Source organism: Mastacembelus armatus, chromosome 4, assembly GCF_900324485.2.
Source record: "Mastacembelus armatus chromosome 4, fMasArm1.2, whole genome shotgun sequence".
Classification (NCBI taxonomy): domain Eukaryota; kingdom Metazoa; phylum Chordata; class Actinopteri; order Synbranchiformes; family Mastacembelidae; genus Mastacembelus; species Mastacembelus armatus.
Window position 1 is genome coordinate 11195903 of NC_046636.1, and position 19002 is coordinate 11214904.

A 19002-nucleotide genomic window follows, 5' to 3' on the forward strand; every position below is an offset into this window, starting at 1 on the left:
GTGTGAGGAAAGCCCTCATCTGTAATAAACAGCTTTCAAGTTTAAGCCTCAGTAGAAGATGCAATGTGATCAGGTATTGTGCTGAATTCCTAATTACTTTCTCTGCATCCTAAAATAGCAGCAGATTAGCAGTGCATCCATTCATTCATACTGATTAGGTGGCAGGAAATAAAACAATGGTGTATTTCCAGTCATCTGCTCATTATTTGCTCAACTCCAGACCACGTTAGAGCTATTTCCAAGAAGACAGACACAATCAGTGGTTCATTGCACATGTCAGTGGTTTATCCTTAGTTAATATTGCCAAAGGTAGGAGCTTCACAGCAGAATGACTGGCATAGCAAAAGAGTGATACACTTAAAAAGCTGGTGGGCTCACAAATTCACACAAATATGTCCACTCTAACTAGGATAGTTACAGGTGATAGATGAACATGCATTGCTAAGAAGAACTGAAAGTATAATCTCTGAAAAGAAGCAATAACAAGAATGAATCATTCCAGTCATTCATCAAGTACTCCCTGGTCCCAACTTCTCATTTAAAACAATAAACTGAATATCTAAGTATATAAGTTTCAGAAACAAGCTTTTTTTAATACACTGTATTATAATGGTCTTTTCACAATTTTAGTAATGTCTTATATTTGTAAAGATTAATCCATATTGCAAAAAATACTTTATGAACCCCATATTAAAGCTTACCACACAGAGACAAAACAAATGTGTTCAGCCCAGTCCCAGTTTTAGTAATAAAAACCAATAAGCCACCTGCAATAATCACAAATATTATGCATCAGTATTCATTAATGATGTTAATTATAATATTTATTATGAGATATATAGTTAATGATAATATTAACTGGTTATAGGACCACAGTGGTCAGCTCCTTGTTTGTATTACAGTGACTGATTCCAACCCAGTGCTGCTCATTGTGAAATCTATCATATAACTTTTGGGATGGATTTGGAAGGCATAGGGATCAAGCAGAGTGCACAATCAAGCAAAACTGAGTTCAACATACTGTTCAGAAAGTCAGAGTGAATCCGTCCTGAGTCAGCAATATCTCATAAAAGAGGAGCCAGAATCAAGACAATCCGTGTGTCAGGAGTGGAAATACTGCCATTCTGTGCTGCCACTCTCCCCTGTAAGTGAGCTGAATTCTTATATAATGCTACCTCCTTACTCTGCAACCCCAGCGTTTTTGTTTTTTTTTTTTTTTAAATCTGCTAACTACTATGCCAAAATGTGAAACTCAAAGCATTGTTGATAATGAGCTTTCCCATCTCTTCTCACACTGACATGGTGGCAAAAATGGAGTCCAAAAGTCTTGGCAAAGATACTGGTGGCTACACAAACAACAGCAAAAGAAAGAAAATGTTTGAAAAACTGATCCATAAACAAGCACCGGATGAGTCTGAAAAACAGACCTGTTTATATGCCAAGAGTGCTCAGGGACAGACATAACACAAAAGGCTCTATTTTTGTTACGGTGCATGGCACATGGCTGGGCTTTGCACCACTGAAAAGGCAGATTTTACTGGCTGAACACAGATTGCGTTTAAAACTTTATTCCACTGATGTGGCAAGGAATGTAGAGTACAGTGTGTCACCCTAGCAATCAAATCAAATACTGCAGTGCAAGTTGGATGTAAAAAAAAAAAAGACCGGCATTTGTTTAGACTAAGTTTAAGAGGGTTGCAATCCACAGTAACATTCAACCTTGTATCTATGACTTTACCTAGGTGATGTCTGTATAAACAGACTTTGACTTTTGACTGTTATATTTTCTGAGCTGCTATGAAGTAAGTGAGGTCTAGATTGAAAGATACAGCTGATATGCCACAGTACTTACTGTCAACATCTGGCAAAACGTGAACCACCTTTATAGAGGACAAGAGGTACTAAGGAACAGTTTTTCAGCACTAAATTTAATAGAAAACTAGTTCATAGAGTTTTATTCTATTTTGACTTAAACTGGTTGGTTTAAGTGTGACTTATTCTTGCTGTGAGTTTAGTTCAGGTGACTGCCTGCATAGTACCCCTTGCTGAGATACAGTGGGTACGGAAAGTATTCAGACCCCTTTAAATTTTTCACTCTTTGTGTCATTGCAGCCATTTGCCAAAATCAAAAAAGTTCATTTTATTTCTCATTAATGTACACTCAGCACCCCATCTTGACAGAAAAAAACAGAAATGTAGAAATTTTTGCAAATTTATTAAAAAAGAAAAACTGAAATATCACATGGTCATAAGTATTCAGACCCTGTGCTCAGTATTGAGTAGAAGCACCTTTTTGAGCTAGTACAGCCATGAGTCTTCTTGGGAATGATGCAACAAGTTTTTCACACCTGGATTTGGGGATCCTCTGCCATTCTTCCTTGCAGATCCTCTCCAGTTCTGTCAGGTTGGATGGTGAACGTTGGTGGACAGCCATTTTCAGGTCTCTCCAGAGATGCTCAATTGGGTTTAGGTCAGGGCTCTTACTGGGCCAGTCAAGAACGGTCACAGAGTTGTTCCGAAGCCACTCCTTTGTTATTTTAGCTGTGTGCTTAGGGTCATTGTCCTGTTGAAAGGTGAACTTTCGGCCCAGTCTGAGGTCCTGAGCACTCTGGAAGAGGTTTTCTTCCAGGATATCTCTGTACTTGGCCGCATTCATCTGTCCTTCAATTGCAACCAGTCGTCCTGTCCCTGCAGCTGAAAAACACCCCCACAACATGATGCTCCCACCACCATGTTTCACTGTAGGGATTGTATTGGGCAGGTGATGAGCAGTGCCTGGTTTTCTCCACACATACCGCTTAGAATTAACGCCAAAAAGTTCAATCTTGGTCTCATCAGACCAGAGAATCTTATTTCTTATAGTCTGGGAGTCCTTCATGTGTTTATTGGCAAACTCTATGCAGGCTTTCATGTGTCTTGCACTGAGGAGAGGCTTCCGTCGGGCCACTCTGCCATAAAGCCCCGACTGGTGGAGGGCTGCAGTGATAGTTGACTTTGTGGAACTTTCTCCCATCTCCCTACTGCATCTCTGGAGCTCAGCCACAGTGATCTTTGGGTTCTTCTTTACCTCTCTCACCAAGGCTCTTCTCCCACGATTGCTCAGTTTGGCTGGACGGCCAGGTCTAGGAAGAGTTCTGGTCGTCCCAAACTTTTTCCATTTGAGGATTATGGAGGCCACTGTGCTCTTAGGAACCTTGAGTGCTGCAGAAATTCTTTTGTAACCTTGGCCAGATCGTGCCTTTCCACAATTCTGTCTCTGAGCTCCTTGGGCAGTTCCTTCGACCTCATGATTCTCATTTGCTCTGACATGCACTGTGAGCTGTAAGGTCTTATATAGACAGGTGTGTGCCTTTCCTAATCAAGTCCAATCAGTTTAATTAAACACAGCTGGACTCCAATGAAGGAGCAGAACCATCTCAAGGAGGATCAGAAGAAATGGACAGCATGTGAGTTAAATATGAGTGTCACTGCAAAGGGTCTGAATACTTATGACCATGTGATATTTCAGTTTTTCTTTTTTAATAAATTTGCAAAAATTTCTACATTTCTGTTTTTTTCTGTCAAGATGGGGTGCTGAGTGTACATTAATGAGAAATAAAATGAACTTTTTTGATTTTGGCAAATGGCTGCAATGACACAAAGAGTGAAAAATTTAAAGGGGTCTGAATACTTTCCGTACCCACTGTATATAGCCTCAGTAATAAACCCAGAGCTAAAGTTAAAACAGAAACAGATGGATTGGAGATTATCTGTTATACTAAATAAGCAGGTCTCTTGCTAATATAGGTTACCAAAGCTTGCACCTTTAGTTTTAATAGAAGACATCACTTCTTTGTCACAATTGTGCAGCTGAGTGGAGAAGGATTTTTTTTAAGAAGATCGAAGACAGAAGTCTGTGTTTATCATACCAGCCTGTCGTCTGTCTTGCAACAACTTATTATAAATTAAAAATGTTAAATTAATAATGTAATCTAATTGTCAGTTGTGTTTGCAAGAAGTAAATAAAGAAGTAAATCACTTTTGGTTAAGTCATAGGCAGAATTAAATGTGGATTTGAAATAAAAAGATACAGCACAGTTTAATTAAAATGAGATGGTCTTACTTACCATCTGTTATTTAACTGTTGAGGTATAATTTCAGCACCAGGCATTATATATATATTATGACTTAAGACAACATCAGTTCCATCTGCACTGGGGTATTGAAAATTTGCCACTGATATTTGAAATGTTTCTTATATTTGCGCCTTTACAGGTGACATCTGAAAACATCATGTAGACCATTAAGATTAAAGGTCACAGATGTGGCAAATGACTTTGGTTTGCTATTTGTTGCACTGTGTAGTGTTTGTCCTCTAAAAGGGATTAATATCTAGTGTTACTGGAATAGGACAGACTCCAGCCATTATAGACCTGTAACATTTCTTAACAAAATGTCTGAGAATGAAAAATGCAAGACATTGACACAGGCTAGTAAGATGTAAAGTTTTGAAAAAACCGCAAAAAAATTAAAAACACAAAACAGTAGAAACATGATGCTGAAGCTGATTACTAGTTAGAAAACTGGTTAAAAATAGCTGGATATGCCTTGCATACAGAGCACATGAGCACTAGACAAGCACTGGAGTAGAACTTACAACTAGTGAAGGTGAGTAGGTGGTTTAATTGCAGAGGAGTAATGGAAAACAGGTGAGGCAATCAGAGCATATAAAGAGCCTGGCAATGTTGGAAACAGAGGACAAAACAAAAGGGGAAATATATCAAAATAAAACTCATAAACAGGAAGTCGCCATAAATCATGACAATGCCTACAGATACCACATTCTGCAACTATTTTGAAAGTTGTGCTATCCATGCATATCACTACCATGACTTTGTATTTCATAATGCACCACTGATTTATAGAGAGAAGCAGGAAGTGCACATGTAGCTGCTGTGTGTGCCAGTAGGACCTTTGTGTCCACTGTACATGATACATTTGAAATGAGATATATTTATTTTAATGAATGTCTGCGTGTGATGGACTGGTGACCTGTCCAGGGTGTACCCCTGCCTTTCACCCAAAGAGAACTGGGATAGGCTAATTAGGCTAATTAGGAATAAAGCATGTATAGATATTGGATGGATGCATGAATGTCTGCCTATTGCTAAAACAGCATTTATGGATTTTTATGAACCATTAGTGACTATAGTATTCTCCAGCTGGCTTACTGTAGATAATAACCAGTTCTACAAATCACAGCACATGCACCAGTGTTTTATTGTAAAACACCTAGTAATGACTGCTCTTGAAAGATGCTTTATAACAACATTTTATTTACCTATTTATGGATTATAATAGAAGTGCAGACTTTCATAGAACTTAATGTCTTAGTGCCTTATGTGGATCCTATCCCACCCACCAAGGTGGGATAGGATCCAAGGATAGAAATGGGATAGTTGCACTACACTGTTGACCTATACAGTACTCTTAATGCACAGCTTCATTGTATTTCACTCTAATAGGGAATAATGACACTGAGTATGTGGAAATTCACTGTGTGTCTTTTACCAGGGGCATGAAATCAAAAGTACTGACCCATGACACTAAGTGTGCTTGGCGCTTCCAATACCATTTACCACACAACTAGTGCAAATGCAGAAAAGCAGAAGCAGAACTTGGTGTCACAGCCTAGGAAACACAATTAATCAGTTGGTTATACAGGTCATGTTCAAGCATTCAGCTGATCAATAAACATTAAATAAAAATTGTACTATATATGAAATATACTTTGCACTGTATGACTCATGTTGTGTAAAGGTAAAGACCTCATACACCTCTCCAAATTAAAAAATCCAGTGGTTTACCTGAGTTTTTAACTGGAGTTTTACATTTCAATTTAATATTAATTTTCACATAAGTCCTTCTTCAGTTGATTGAAAACTCCTATCTAAAACACCTCTAATGTAAAAGAGTAAAGATACATAAATTAAATAGCATTTTTAGTTAAATCTTCAGACAAACACTAGCACCAGGCTATTTCTGCATTTTATTTTAAATGGCAAAAACTCAAATTCGAAATCTTATCTTTGCCAGCAGAACACAACTTCACTCTACTGGACATATCTGTTTCACCTGATACTGCCTGATTTTATTTTTTCTGGTTTTCAAGGCCAGTGGTCTGATGCTGCCACTCCTGATCTGCAGTTGTACAACAACACTAACCAGACAGTGTTTTCCCTGTGGTTTCAAGCTGTTTATACTGTGGAAAGATGCCATTTTGGAGATCTAAATACTATCAGTATTTTGTGAAACTTACAGTTCCCTAGGAGGACCTTGTAGAAATGGCCTTCAAGATGAAAATGCTTAGACATACAAAACCGGTTATGGAAGCAGAGAAGCATGGCTGGAAAGTTAAAGGCTGCCAAGTGGAGGCTGGATGTAGAGGGTTTGTCTTCAAGTCATTATTTTTATTTTTATTTTTTATTGAATGCAATGAAAGGGAGGAGCCTAAAGCAAGCAGTGGAAAATAGGACAGGACAGCCAGCTCCAGTGAATGACTAGGGAGAAGAGGAAAGCTATGTAACTGGTGCAAGGATAGGTAAGTGTAGAACTAGTAAAGAGGATCGAGCTGTAAACTGCAACATATATCAGAAAATAGTGTTTTAGGAAATCCAGCGATCCACACTCCAATCTGGTCATTAGCGTTAATGCACCATAAATTTTGGTCAGCATCTGCCAGTAAGCTTTAAAGAGGAAGAGCTGCAATGTATGTTCAGAAGGTGACTCATTAGATAATGAGGACATGGTTGGTAGCAAGTGTTTGTTGCTTGAGGCAGGCTTGTGGTCCACTAGTTTTGAGATATCATTGTTTAGTGATAGCAGAAACAAGCTAACATGAGATTGTGTTAGTCTTATGAGGTTATTGAAATGTCTGGTGGCTAGGGAAGAATGTAACAAGTGAATTAGTTAGTGTTTGCCATGGCCTAGTTATTGTTTGCTAACAATACGACTAGCTGATTGGTTTGGGGTGGTCACAAGGGTGGTGATTCTAGGACACACTGTTGACCCTTTTTTGCATCATGGACCCAGCTCAACAAAACACCATTGCAGAGAGGGTGCCAACCTGATGACCCTGTTAGCTTGCCTGAAGTCTCACACCCACACAGAAGCTGCACAGGGTTTCCTAATTTAGTCCGGAGGAATTGCTATTGATATTTTTTCTTCTAGTAATATTAGTAGTATAGTAAGGTGACGAAAGAAAGTGTGTGAACAATGATAATGCTGATACTCATCTTAGTTACAGGGGGCTTGAGCTATCTTGTTACCCCTGAGTATATTTAACCATACCAGTGGACTTTAGCTAATGGGATGGCCGGCATTGTACCCACATTCTGCAGTGGTTCTGGTGATGTCACTGCATGTGCAGTTTATGATTGAGTTGGAGAGTGGTAGTGCTTGTTTTGAAGATTTGTGACAGCATGACCTCATACCTTTGTTTGGGGCCACATAAGAGGTCAAGCAACATTTAATCTAGATCTGCAGCTTCCATAGAAATGCTCATCCATTTTTTTGGCACATTCCATCGTATAGTGGTAATGAACTAAAATAATTTTATTTCATTTCATTCCATTTTAAAATGTTTTTTTTAATTTTCAGGTAACAACAAGCCGTATATATAGCATGACTGTTACAAAGTGAGGAAACATCAGGAACTGTAAAGCTCAAGGACCAATACATGGAAACTGCAGTGAGTTCATTAATGCTACTAACAAGTGTAGCTTTAATGGAAAAAAATTGCATGCAAAATATGTTACCTACAATATGCTTGGTTGACCATATAGTACAGTATAAAGCAGCATCTTTTTGGTGCTTCCAGTAACTGGTTTCAAAATGTGAACCCTGCACTTGATTCAATATTGGCAGCCAGAACATAACTGCCAGAGAGAGCTCGACATCAGTGAACAGAATGGTTAAATATATACTGATATTGTGCATGTGTTCCCCATTCATTCATTCATTTCAATGTATTTCTAAGTATAAAATACAATTGAAACAGCGAGTAAATTAGCTGTCTATGACTTAATTATGCACAATACACAATGTTAATAGACACTTTTCATTTTCTTTCATCAAAAATTCCCAATGGGAGCATACATACTAGGTTCATCTGCACGGATTACTGATAAGCTTTATGTCATGGCTGAAATTTTTGACTTGTCATAGCAGATGAAGTACAGGTATAATTAACAAGTTTGATCAAATTTATATCCTTGTAAGCCTGCGTGCACAATTCCAGGACCTTAGAACTGGTATTTCTAAATAATTTGCAGCCATTGCTAATGTTATCATTCATATAAATGTGAGGCTCATTGTAACTGGCACAATCCTAAAAAACAGGTGTGAGCAATAATGACTCCTATGTTAAACAGTATCCTTCAGTGATACCCACACATGGCATGCAGGCTTCCAATTAACATCACAGAGCTAAATATTCCAGTTTGCAAGTGCTCACACACGTGGAGAACGTGAAAGAGCACCACACTGGTGATTCAGCATGAACATATCTTGAAGTGGCACTGTTAAAATGGTCAAACATTTGTTAAGGCTTAAGATTATTCAAAATGAATGAAATGTGTGGGTGATAACATCATCACCATCATTACATCAATTCTATCAAGCTCACAATACACCAACTAGCATTATCAGATGATCTTTACTAATAGCAGTTCATACACGTTAGGCAGTAAATTTAAGGAGGTAGATGATTAACTGTTACCATGCAAGTCTGTGTATAAGTGCATGCAGGCAGAAAATCAGAAAAATATCTTTAGCTACATTCTGCAATGTCTGGCATCAGCAAGAAGCATAAATCAATCAAGCAGAGCACATTGTAGGCAGGTACAGAGAGGACTTGTCTTCCCACTGAGTTGTGATTACGATCGGAGAGAACATTGTAAAGACATGGCTTACTCACAGTTTTTGTATTTTCGCTGCCAAATTAATTTTTGCACCACAGCCAAATACTGTTTCTAAGCTGGAATAAAGACATCCAGAAAACACAAAAACAGTCCTTCCTATATGAAGTGAAGACTGGATATATTGTATAGGATAAAAAACTAAAAAAGATTTAAAAAAGACAGAAAAAACAGAATAAAGGCAAATAAACAGAGATTTAGTTTGCTAAATGTGAAGCTAGAGGGACTGTTGTGTTGATCCTAAAATATGTAGGTATGTTTTGTACACACACGCACACACACACACACACACACAAAGTATCAGGTGTAAAAAAAGTAATACAAGATGTACTGTTTTTTGTAAAGTCTTATACTATTCCATTTACTTTGTAATTGAGTGTTTTCCTCAGCAGATGTGGGCTTATGTTTGAACAAATGTATAAATACATATCTTTAAAAAATTGTCACGTTTCCATTTGAAAAATCAAATTAGGCTGCAGTCTTTCTTGATAAATAAAAGCCAATATTTTTTTTCATGCAGGATCTCGTTGCATCATCCTGCCCAGGCTGCAAATGGTATTCCTATTGATTACAGAAGGAAGGAGGCTTTTTAAAGGTCACACAAGCCATTAAACAAGAACCCCATCTTTGCTGTATACTTTCAAGAACATTATATCCTGAGTGATCAACTTTGACATTACAGTAAACAAAAACAGACATAAAATTATGTATCTTGGAAAATATGAAAAATAAAAGATGCATGTCTCAGGGAAGGAAACCTCCATGGCTGGTGTAATGTAAAACTACCAAGGGGCTTAAGATGAGTTGTGTGTGAGTGCATGCTGAGAGATATTTGAGAAACTCAGAGGCTTCTCTTACCTGAGGGAGATGTCACTCCAAGCAAATTAAAAAAATCACAGCAAGGTTAATTTTGCATTCAGTGCCAATGCTGGCTAAGTGCCGCCGCAGTAAGCAATTTCCCTCTTTGTGTAGGGAAGCTGTGAGTACACTTCCTTCAGGGCTGCAATACACAGATAGGGCAGGCATCGCAAAGAATCCATTATAGCATAGAGCAGCATTTTCTACATCAATCTATCCTTTTAACTCCTGAAAATGGAGAACAACCCACGCTACTTCATTGTGCGCTGCTGCTGGCCCAAACTCAAGGTGTAGGCCAGAGCCAGGGGTAGATTCAGACTGTGTGCAGGGCCTGTCTAAAACACCGGCTGTTAGCCTGACTTGATACATAACCCCAACCCTGCTCCCTGGCTGTCAGTCCCAAGCCACTAACATCCAGAAAATGGAACTGAGCCAAAGGAACCTTAAGTTATGTCTCATCGGATGTGTTGCCACCTCTGCCACCCATGGAATTACCTCACTATTACTTTCTGTGCTGACATATTTAGCAATGCATGTTGAGAGGCAAATACAATTTCAGAGATCTATGTGACTGTATGATTGGAAAACTAGTCAAGACAGGACTGCGAACAGCACAGAGTACTTAGCACAAGCTTAACAAGTTTGTTTTGTTTCGTGTATTAGAATTTATGTATAAAACAGTTTGACTGATTCCAGTAAAATTAAACCATTATGTCAACAAGAGAGATTTCATTTGTAAACTTAAAAGTTGTATTGTTTAATTTACAAACACTGAAGTGGTAGATATGGAGTTGAAGATGTAATGAATAAGTGCTACATAAAATGGGTACCACTAGACACTAAAGTTGTCTATCTCTGATGATTTAAATCGAAATATGAAAAATTTATTTTACCATAATGCTGGAACATACTTTATGTAACAACTGAACAAAATTTACTCAATAACACAGCTCAACTGTGCGCAGTGTTTAATTAAGTGTCTTGGCCACCACAGTGCACGGAATTGAATCAATCTGTTGAGCTTGTTGAGCCAACATACGAATACACTGAAATATGTAGGTGACTACAAGAACATAAAACAGATATTATAGTAATTGTATTTTACTTACTGAATGCATTCAGAATCATAGCTATGAAGGAAGTATTATAATGATGTAGAACATTTTAGAACAATATCACAAATACAATAACTAAATTTTACCACCCACTTTTGCACAAAATGGGAAGGAAGTATTTTGTGGACATTTTTGTTAGTACTTAGAAAAGTTAAATATGAACATGTATATATATAAATACGTCAGACTGCTGTCTTTTTCACTCCAGATACAAAAGTGGTCTGATTGCCCAAAGTAAAAAAAATCCTGTACTGTTGCAACAAATATTTGGTTACTTGATTAATCTACAGTATTACATCTATTCTTATAATTGATTATCCCGAATAATCCTCTATAATTGTAAACTGAATATACTTGCACTGTGGACTAGTCAGCCAAATCTGACATTTTATATAGAAATGACTTACCTATCATTTGAGAAAATACTCAACAGATTAATCAATTTTGAAAAATAATATCAATAAAAACTTAGTAGTGACCCGTAAATTCTTGAAAATCTTCATCATTTTAATTTAGGAACTCCTCTAAAAGACACTGGGGAAAGAAAGGCTGCCTGGAAAGGAATCATCTATGGCTGCCAACTGCCATTAAATATGTGTACCATGGCAGTAACTCAATATCACATTTGAGTTAAAAAAGGTCTGCTATTCATCATGTTACAGACAGTCCAATAAAGCATATGCCCATTGAGCACCTCTTTACTTAGCAATACTCAGTTCAACAGCTGAATAGGGAAGTGTTAGACACGGCTCCTGCTGTTGATATCTGAAATTTTAAATGCCTAGCCTAACTCTTTATCTTTCACCTCCCATTGTGTTTAAAGCACGCTCAAGTGTCAGCCACTAAACTGCGAATCAGTTCATTACAGACTATGAGAAAAGGAACCCCGTGCTGAATGAGAGATTCATAGTGAAGAGACCACCAAAAACTTGCTTCACATCTCCTAAACAGCTGCCAGATTCTAGCGCAACACAGCAGGCACAACTCAAAGTATGAAACACTGATATGAAGTCCAGTTTGAATAATTCATAGCACCTTTCACACAGAAACAAACTGAGCTAGTGCAGGTATGCATTGCTATCGCCACTTAGTTGAGGACCAAGCAGGTTCTGTTGGACTCAGCTATATACGTAAGCTGCAGTACACATGCTGTAATGAGTTGCCAGAGAATGCTCCTGTCGGTTTCCTCTGGGTGTGTTTTGGTGAGGACATGTCTCATGCACTTAAAGGCAAAAGGCAAAAGAAAACATACACAGTACAGTATGTAGTTGGTAAATGTAAAATAGCTGTGTGAAAAGAGGGAAAATATGTATGAGCTCTGTGCTATCACAGGAAACAATCAAATGTGTATTCTAGTCAGCCTATTTAAAGGTCACAATTCCCATCCCATGGATTCAAACCTCAATAAGAAAAGCTTATCAAAGCATTAGCAAAGCAATTTTGCCCACATCCACCTAACCAAACCAGAGTGAAAGAGACTATGTTAAAGGATATTTCATCCCCCTCTCTATGACCCCAGGAAAGGTGATGAGGAACCATAGCACAGTGCTTCATGCATAGGCAATGGTATGGTGTCAGCTATGCAACATGTCATCATAACTATTAGCAGAATAAGTAGGGATGTTAAGTGCTAAATAAGAATTAAAAAGTGGCTTCTGGGGGTATTACAAATGTACTTCAATGTATATATATATTAGCATCTCTCATTTAAATTTAGTTTTTGTTTAACCATACAAGTTGATTCAGAAAATGTTTTATTGGCATGAAAAGCCTGGGGAAGGAGCTGCAGTATCAAAAATGATTGCCTTGATGCACACAAACTAGGCAGCTTCTCTTGAATTGTTTTGAACTGACTGGAAGAATCAGAGGTAGAATCCTTGCTCAAGGGAACATCAGCAACGGTTGATAAGGGAAGGGAGAGCATGAAACAATAACTTTGCACAGCCAGATTTCACTGGCTGATAAGAGGACTCAAGTAAGCTTTTCAATCATAAGCAACCTTATCCTGCTACAATCACCCCAAACTCCTGAGGCCTTCACTGTCAAGCAAAATTTTTTACATGGTTAATTAAACTGTTACACAAGACAGCAGTGACTCTTTAAGCACATTAAGCTCAAGACGTATGCTACTGCCATTCCCTTTCTTGGCACGATGTCAACAAAGATTATCCATGTATTACAAGTACTTCAGTTTGCATTTCTCTAATTGAAGAATATGCATTGACTTCATATGCACACATATTGAGCAAAATAATTATCTCAATAAATAGCTCATAGCCACACTTCACTGGATGCGCAAAGTTTATTATTAGCTGGCAGTTTGCTGGTTGGCAGGAGGAAAAGAGAAGGAAAAAAACCAAACACAAAACAGAGTGGGAATAGAAACTTGACAATCAGTTAGGGCAATTTATCATTCTGTCAAACTTCACGGACTGCTGCTGTACAGTGCTATCTACAGTGCGAAAAATCTTCAGCCCTAAGCCAAAATGGCTGAGTGTTGAAGAGAGTGAGGCTAGCAAATAATATAAGTCATGTAGACATGTTTGTCACTTTGCAGCTACCTGCTTGGCCTCATCAATGAAAATTATTATGCCTACCAAATACAAATTGGAAAAAACTCTGCTTGGAGTGTTAATCGGGTCATGTTTCAATATGGTTTATGATACAAAACCCACACAAAAATTGCTATTTTTAATACAGCAGTTTTTCTTACAGATTGTGTTCAAAATTAAACTTCAACATAAGAAAATGCATGCATATAATGAAAACACAAACAGAGTATATTCACAACTTAACGTCTAGAATAAAAATATCACAAACAGACAAAGCACATTTGCCATTTTAACAAGATTCGATCTGATGACTGGTTATCAGTGTTTTGTAACCCTCGAGAATTTCTGTTGTGTTCGAATTGCAGAATTATATTGCAGAATTATTATTTGCAGCATATTTCTTTAAGGCATGTATGGTATAAAACCAGAAAAGTATAACATTTTGCGAATATTTAGATTGGTTACAAACACCACTTTCCAAAGAAAACATGACATTGTGACAATAACTTTTAAAACACTGATATATCAAAGATAATGAATCTTTCCAAAAACCCCTATCAATCTTAGGAGTTAGATTTTATAAACATCCTAACTATGATAATATGTCCAGGATGTACCCCTGCCTTCCACCCAAAAGAGAGATGGGATAGGCTCCAGCAGATCCCTGTGACCCTGGTTAAGGAATAAGTGGGTATAGAAAATGGAAGGATGGATAGTAGTCTTATGTTTTGTCCAACAATAGTTTGTTGAATGTCAGCTTCTATTTGAAGGGGTTATTCACACCTGTGATAAATTTCCATGTTTCCATATGCTGTGATTGCATAATCAGGTTGCCTTTGCACTCGCTGGAACAGATTACTCTGCATATCCAACAGATCTAATGGAATTACATCCTATTACAGCTCTTCAGTTATGCCATGTTCTTTGGACAAATCACCCTCACTACAATAACCTGCTAAAAGATCCAGTGGCAAATGGCTTCTTTTCTGATGTGCAGGGAGACAGTCTGTGATTATACTTAGTCCCAGGTCCTTTCATTTGACCAGCATATCATTTACTCCCTGGCATACTTCAAAGTGTGGGCACTTCAAAGTAGAATGAGTGACTGCCACTCGGACTCTGAGGATGGAGCTTTTGATCATCTTCTGAAAACTCCCCTAACACAATCAGGGCAAGCACACCAGAGTGGAGGATTTGACAGCCATAAGATAAATGCAGTCATCCTCTGAGCTATCAGATAAGCACAGCATGCTCTAATCCATTAATATGAAAATGAAGGAGGCCTAGAATTGGCTAGGTGGTGGCTTTGCAATACCAGTTAAATGCTTTGGAATGAGTTTTCAAAGGGAGCATTCAGAATTCAAAGCACTTAATGGTGTATGTGTGCCCAGACTAGCTGCTACCTAAATAAATTATAATGACAATAATAAAGATATTCATCGTTAAGGCACCTTAATGATTTAGTTTACAAGCTGCCAAAGCAAAGGGGAGGTCTACCTGAAGTAATGAGAAATCCTCAGTACTCAACATCATGTTATATTGATTGTTACAATGTGACTACTGTTTTATAAGCAAATAACAAAATCCATGGCTTGGAGTATCTTTTAAAAGTTTTGAAAGTCTAATTTTTAAAGTGTAGAAGCAAAGAAGTGAGAAGTAGTAACATTTCAGGAATATGTTTAATTTTTTAATATTAATACTTGAAAGTTATTCTAATAACTCATAGATATATTAATAGAGATCTAAAGAATTAGAAAAGTCACAGAGGTGGATAAGACTACAGAAGAAGAAAGCATTGTTTTGTATATATTGTTAACCTTAGATCAAATATCTTAACATGATTAATGTATCTTAACATGGTTAATGTAGCTTTCTAGAAAATATCAGTCAGTATAACCAGGCTGTGTTCTGTAGATTGTCTGCTGATTTTAAAGTTGGGAGTTCCACAGACTTCACATTTGATTATTTTTTAGCATGGACTTAGTTTTGTTATTACAAATTTTGTTCAAAAGATAAACCGTTTACTGATCTTTTCACTCAAGCAGAGACAGCTCTCACAGCTGGATGGCTTGGAGATAGGAGGCATAAAGGAGACAGGTGGGTGCGATAGGGGCTTATAAATGAGCCTGCATCTATAGGACTGGAGCCCATAAACAAGCTGTGGGTAGTAATGGTCTTTCATTTGTGTTCTTGTGTATTTTTCTGGCCACGAATGTGGTGTGGAACTGACAATTGACAGGCTGACAGTAGCAACACTGCTGTAAAAATGTAAAACTCTAGTGTAATAATAAAACACTGAGATTTCAGCAGATAGAGTAAAAAAAAAAAAAGATCATAAAATTTACCAGACACAGGGTAGCTGCGTAACTAGCCAGTTGTAGTCAGGTATCCGCAATATTGTACTGTACTGTGTGTTCACTTATTATCCCTCTCCTTCTCCATACAACCTCTTTTCTTCTTTTTCTATCACCTAATGGTCCCATCAATGCTTCCTCATTTCCTCTCCCTATTCATCCTTCCATTCGTTCATTCATCCATTTATCCATCCACCCATTCATTAGCATAGGTCTGTGAGAGGTGAAGTGAACTCACCTAATGGGGTTATGTGTCTCCAGGAAATGGTTGGCTCAGGTTTCCCACTGGCTGTACAGATGAGCGACACATTGCTGCCCTCATTTACTGTGATGTCAGAGGAAATGTCATATATCTTGGGAGGAACTAGAAACAAGAATTAAAGAAATATACAGAAACAAGGTTAGCATTTCAAATCTGCAACATCCACCAGGATAATCTATATATAATATTACATTATACATATAGAGCCAGATACCGGACTGTGTGTTGTAGTTTTGAGTTTGAAAATATATGCGCTACTCAATTAACCCATCACTTTAGATACAGTCAGAGTGTGTCAAAGTTCCGGTCTTTTCTCTGTGTTTTGGCTGTTGTTATTTCCTTTGTTAAACCTATAAACTGTCAGTTTCTCATCGGGTCTCTAGATATCTTTCACTTACTTCCCTTGCCCCCCTTTCCTGTCACCTGACTCTGCTCACCTGCTCGCACGTTTTTGCTTCCCTCATTAGCACCCAATTACTTATACCAGCCAGTTTTCCTTTGCTATTTGCCAGGTTGTCTATTGAGCCTTTGCACCTTAGTGTTTCAGCAATTTTTCATACTGTTCCTTGTGCTTCTCTGGTGTTTGGATAGCTATTTAGGACACATCTTGGATTTTTGACTTAGACTTTTTTGTATTTCTCCTTTGGGCTTATTGCTGAGCTTGGACTGATTACATGTTTTTGACCTCTGACTGGATTCAGCCTTCCTGCTCAGCCTGAACTCATAATAAGCCTTGTTTTCTTACAAGTAAACATTAGCCTGTCAAGATAACCAGGCTGCATTGAATGGTCAGTCACTTATAGTTTATTGTGTCATGCACATACAAAAATCTCTGTTCCCCATGGACCTGCTGTGTTGAAACATTTTTCAGGAATAAAGCTGACAAACAGCTTACATTACATCAGTCACTTCTGTCCCACATAAAACCAGCCATGCAAAAGATTTCCTAAAACACAGCTCAAATTTCTTATAATCATTCACCCAGAAGAACTCATCAGAAAAGGACATTTTACTAGAAAACATCACCCTTAAATCATTGTATAATGAGCAATAAAACATGAAATGGACTTCATCTTCACTGTTACCTAAATGATAAACTCTTTTTTTAGGGAGACCAGTAAACCTGCCAGGTTATATGAGCAATGGTAATGAAACTGAACATAACAGTACATGGATTTTTGGCTAAATTCTGCTTCACACAAGGCTCTACATTGTAGTTGTTCTTAAGCTGATGAATTAACTGAATAATTAATACCCTCCTCAAAAGTGGGATGTTCATCCACAACAAAATCAAAATATTTATAAATTAGCTCTTATACAATAACACTGTTGACGTAAGAGCTAAGTCTGTGTCTGCTGTGCATGATAAACCAATGTCGTTTTAAAACAATGAAGTCATAAATATATTTAATTTGTTTTTTTTTCCAGTTAGTTAAATTTATTATGAGCAGTGATTAAGCTGTTGACTGTAACTATGTTTAATATTTCCTGACAGAGCTTGGCAGAGTCGGTTAGTCCCACCCACAAAGGCATCAGTCGGCTTAGTTGTTTCTCAAATAGCTATTCACAAGAACAAAACCAGACCTTTAGAAGACATGTAACAAAAATTGAAATGTGGGCAGTGATTCATATGTCAGGAGCCAGACTACATTTTAGGTGGTTTGGAGGCTGCGCATCATAAATCCAAGTAAGACATGCTGTCTTGGCCAAGTCTTCCTTGAAAAATAGGTTGGTAACCTCAATTGGATTTACCTAGTTAAATAAAGGTAGTCTTAAAAAAGTCCCCCAAAACATTTTTTTATATAGAAGAAAAGTGAGGTTCTTTTTTATTGAGGGCAGCTCATCAACAGTCCCCGCTGGACATCACTTACAGTCGTAATTGGCAAGTTTCTGGCCATTTAAATCCTCTTGGAGCTTTGATGTTAAAAGCTTTGGTATTTAGGCTGCTCAAAACACACACAGACACACATGCAGCCACCCACAAAGGCAGTTAAACATTCAAATAAGCACACATGTAGGCCCTTGTGCACACACACACATACAGGCTTATAAGACACAATTTTAATCGGGAAGATTTAAATCTCTGAGGGAGCTTTTCTGCAGTGGACTGTGTTACACAGTAATGGCTTCTCAGTTGTCTGAGTCTTCCACCTATTCCACCCTCTGATCCCTCCTGATGCCTGCTAACAAATAACAAAGGAAAAGTTGATTTGACAATTTCAGAAGTTTCTCTTTAAACCCACCCAAACCTCTTTTGAAGTCACACTTGCTCTTTTTCACTTAATTTTGACTACAATACAGAAAGTGTTACTAAGAACATAATGTATCAAAATAACATAATTAGATCCAAATTCTTGCTTGTCTTCCTTCCTCAAATACTGTAAATCAAGCAAAACAAAGTACATAGGAAACAATGTTTACTGCACTGTACAAGTAAATTAAACATATGTGGTCTGGACACTATAAAATGCACTACTATAAAAACTCTGAATCGATCATCAACATTAAGGTCATAAACATTGTGTTATAACTGGAATGCACTTGTGAGAACTTATTGCATATTATAAGCGATATAGTGTAGATGTATCCTATCAAATACAGGATAATGCAACATTAAATGCATACTCATATAACTGCAGCTTCTGTGGGTCTTGAAAAAATCTCCTTTGATTCAGAAATGGTACCAATCCGACATGTACTGAACCAGCCAGGGACTGGCACAATCCACATTGATATGAGGGAATACCAAAGAAAACATTCTCAGCACTGGAGTTTTCTATTTTGTAGGGGGATAGGCAGCATTTTTGATCAACAGATCTGGATCTAAATGAGATGAAAGTGGCAGACCTTCAGTGGGAGAGGACCAAAGGCGATGTTGAATTGAGGTTATTGCTTGTCAGAGTC

General features: G+C 37.7%; 1 protein-coding gene across 3 annotated transcripts in view; it reads right to left on the reverse strand.

Annotated features, from left to right (window-relative positions):
* negr1 (neuronal growth regulator 1) overlaps positions 1–19002 on the reverse strand; it is a 135580-nt gene that overhangs the window by 51544 nt on the left and 65034 nt on the right. For all 3 annotated transcript variants that reach the window (XR_003296605.1, XM_026323567.1, XM_026323566.1), the window contains exon 3: positions 16075–16200. Coding sequence is in view for 2 of the 3 variants with exons in the window: in XM_026323567.1 (XP_026179352.1) it covers positions 16075–16200 (126 nt within the window). In the remaining variant the exon portion in view is untranslated. The remainder of the gene's footprint in view (positions 1–16074; positions 16201–19002) is intronic.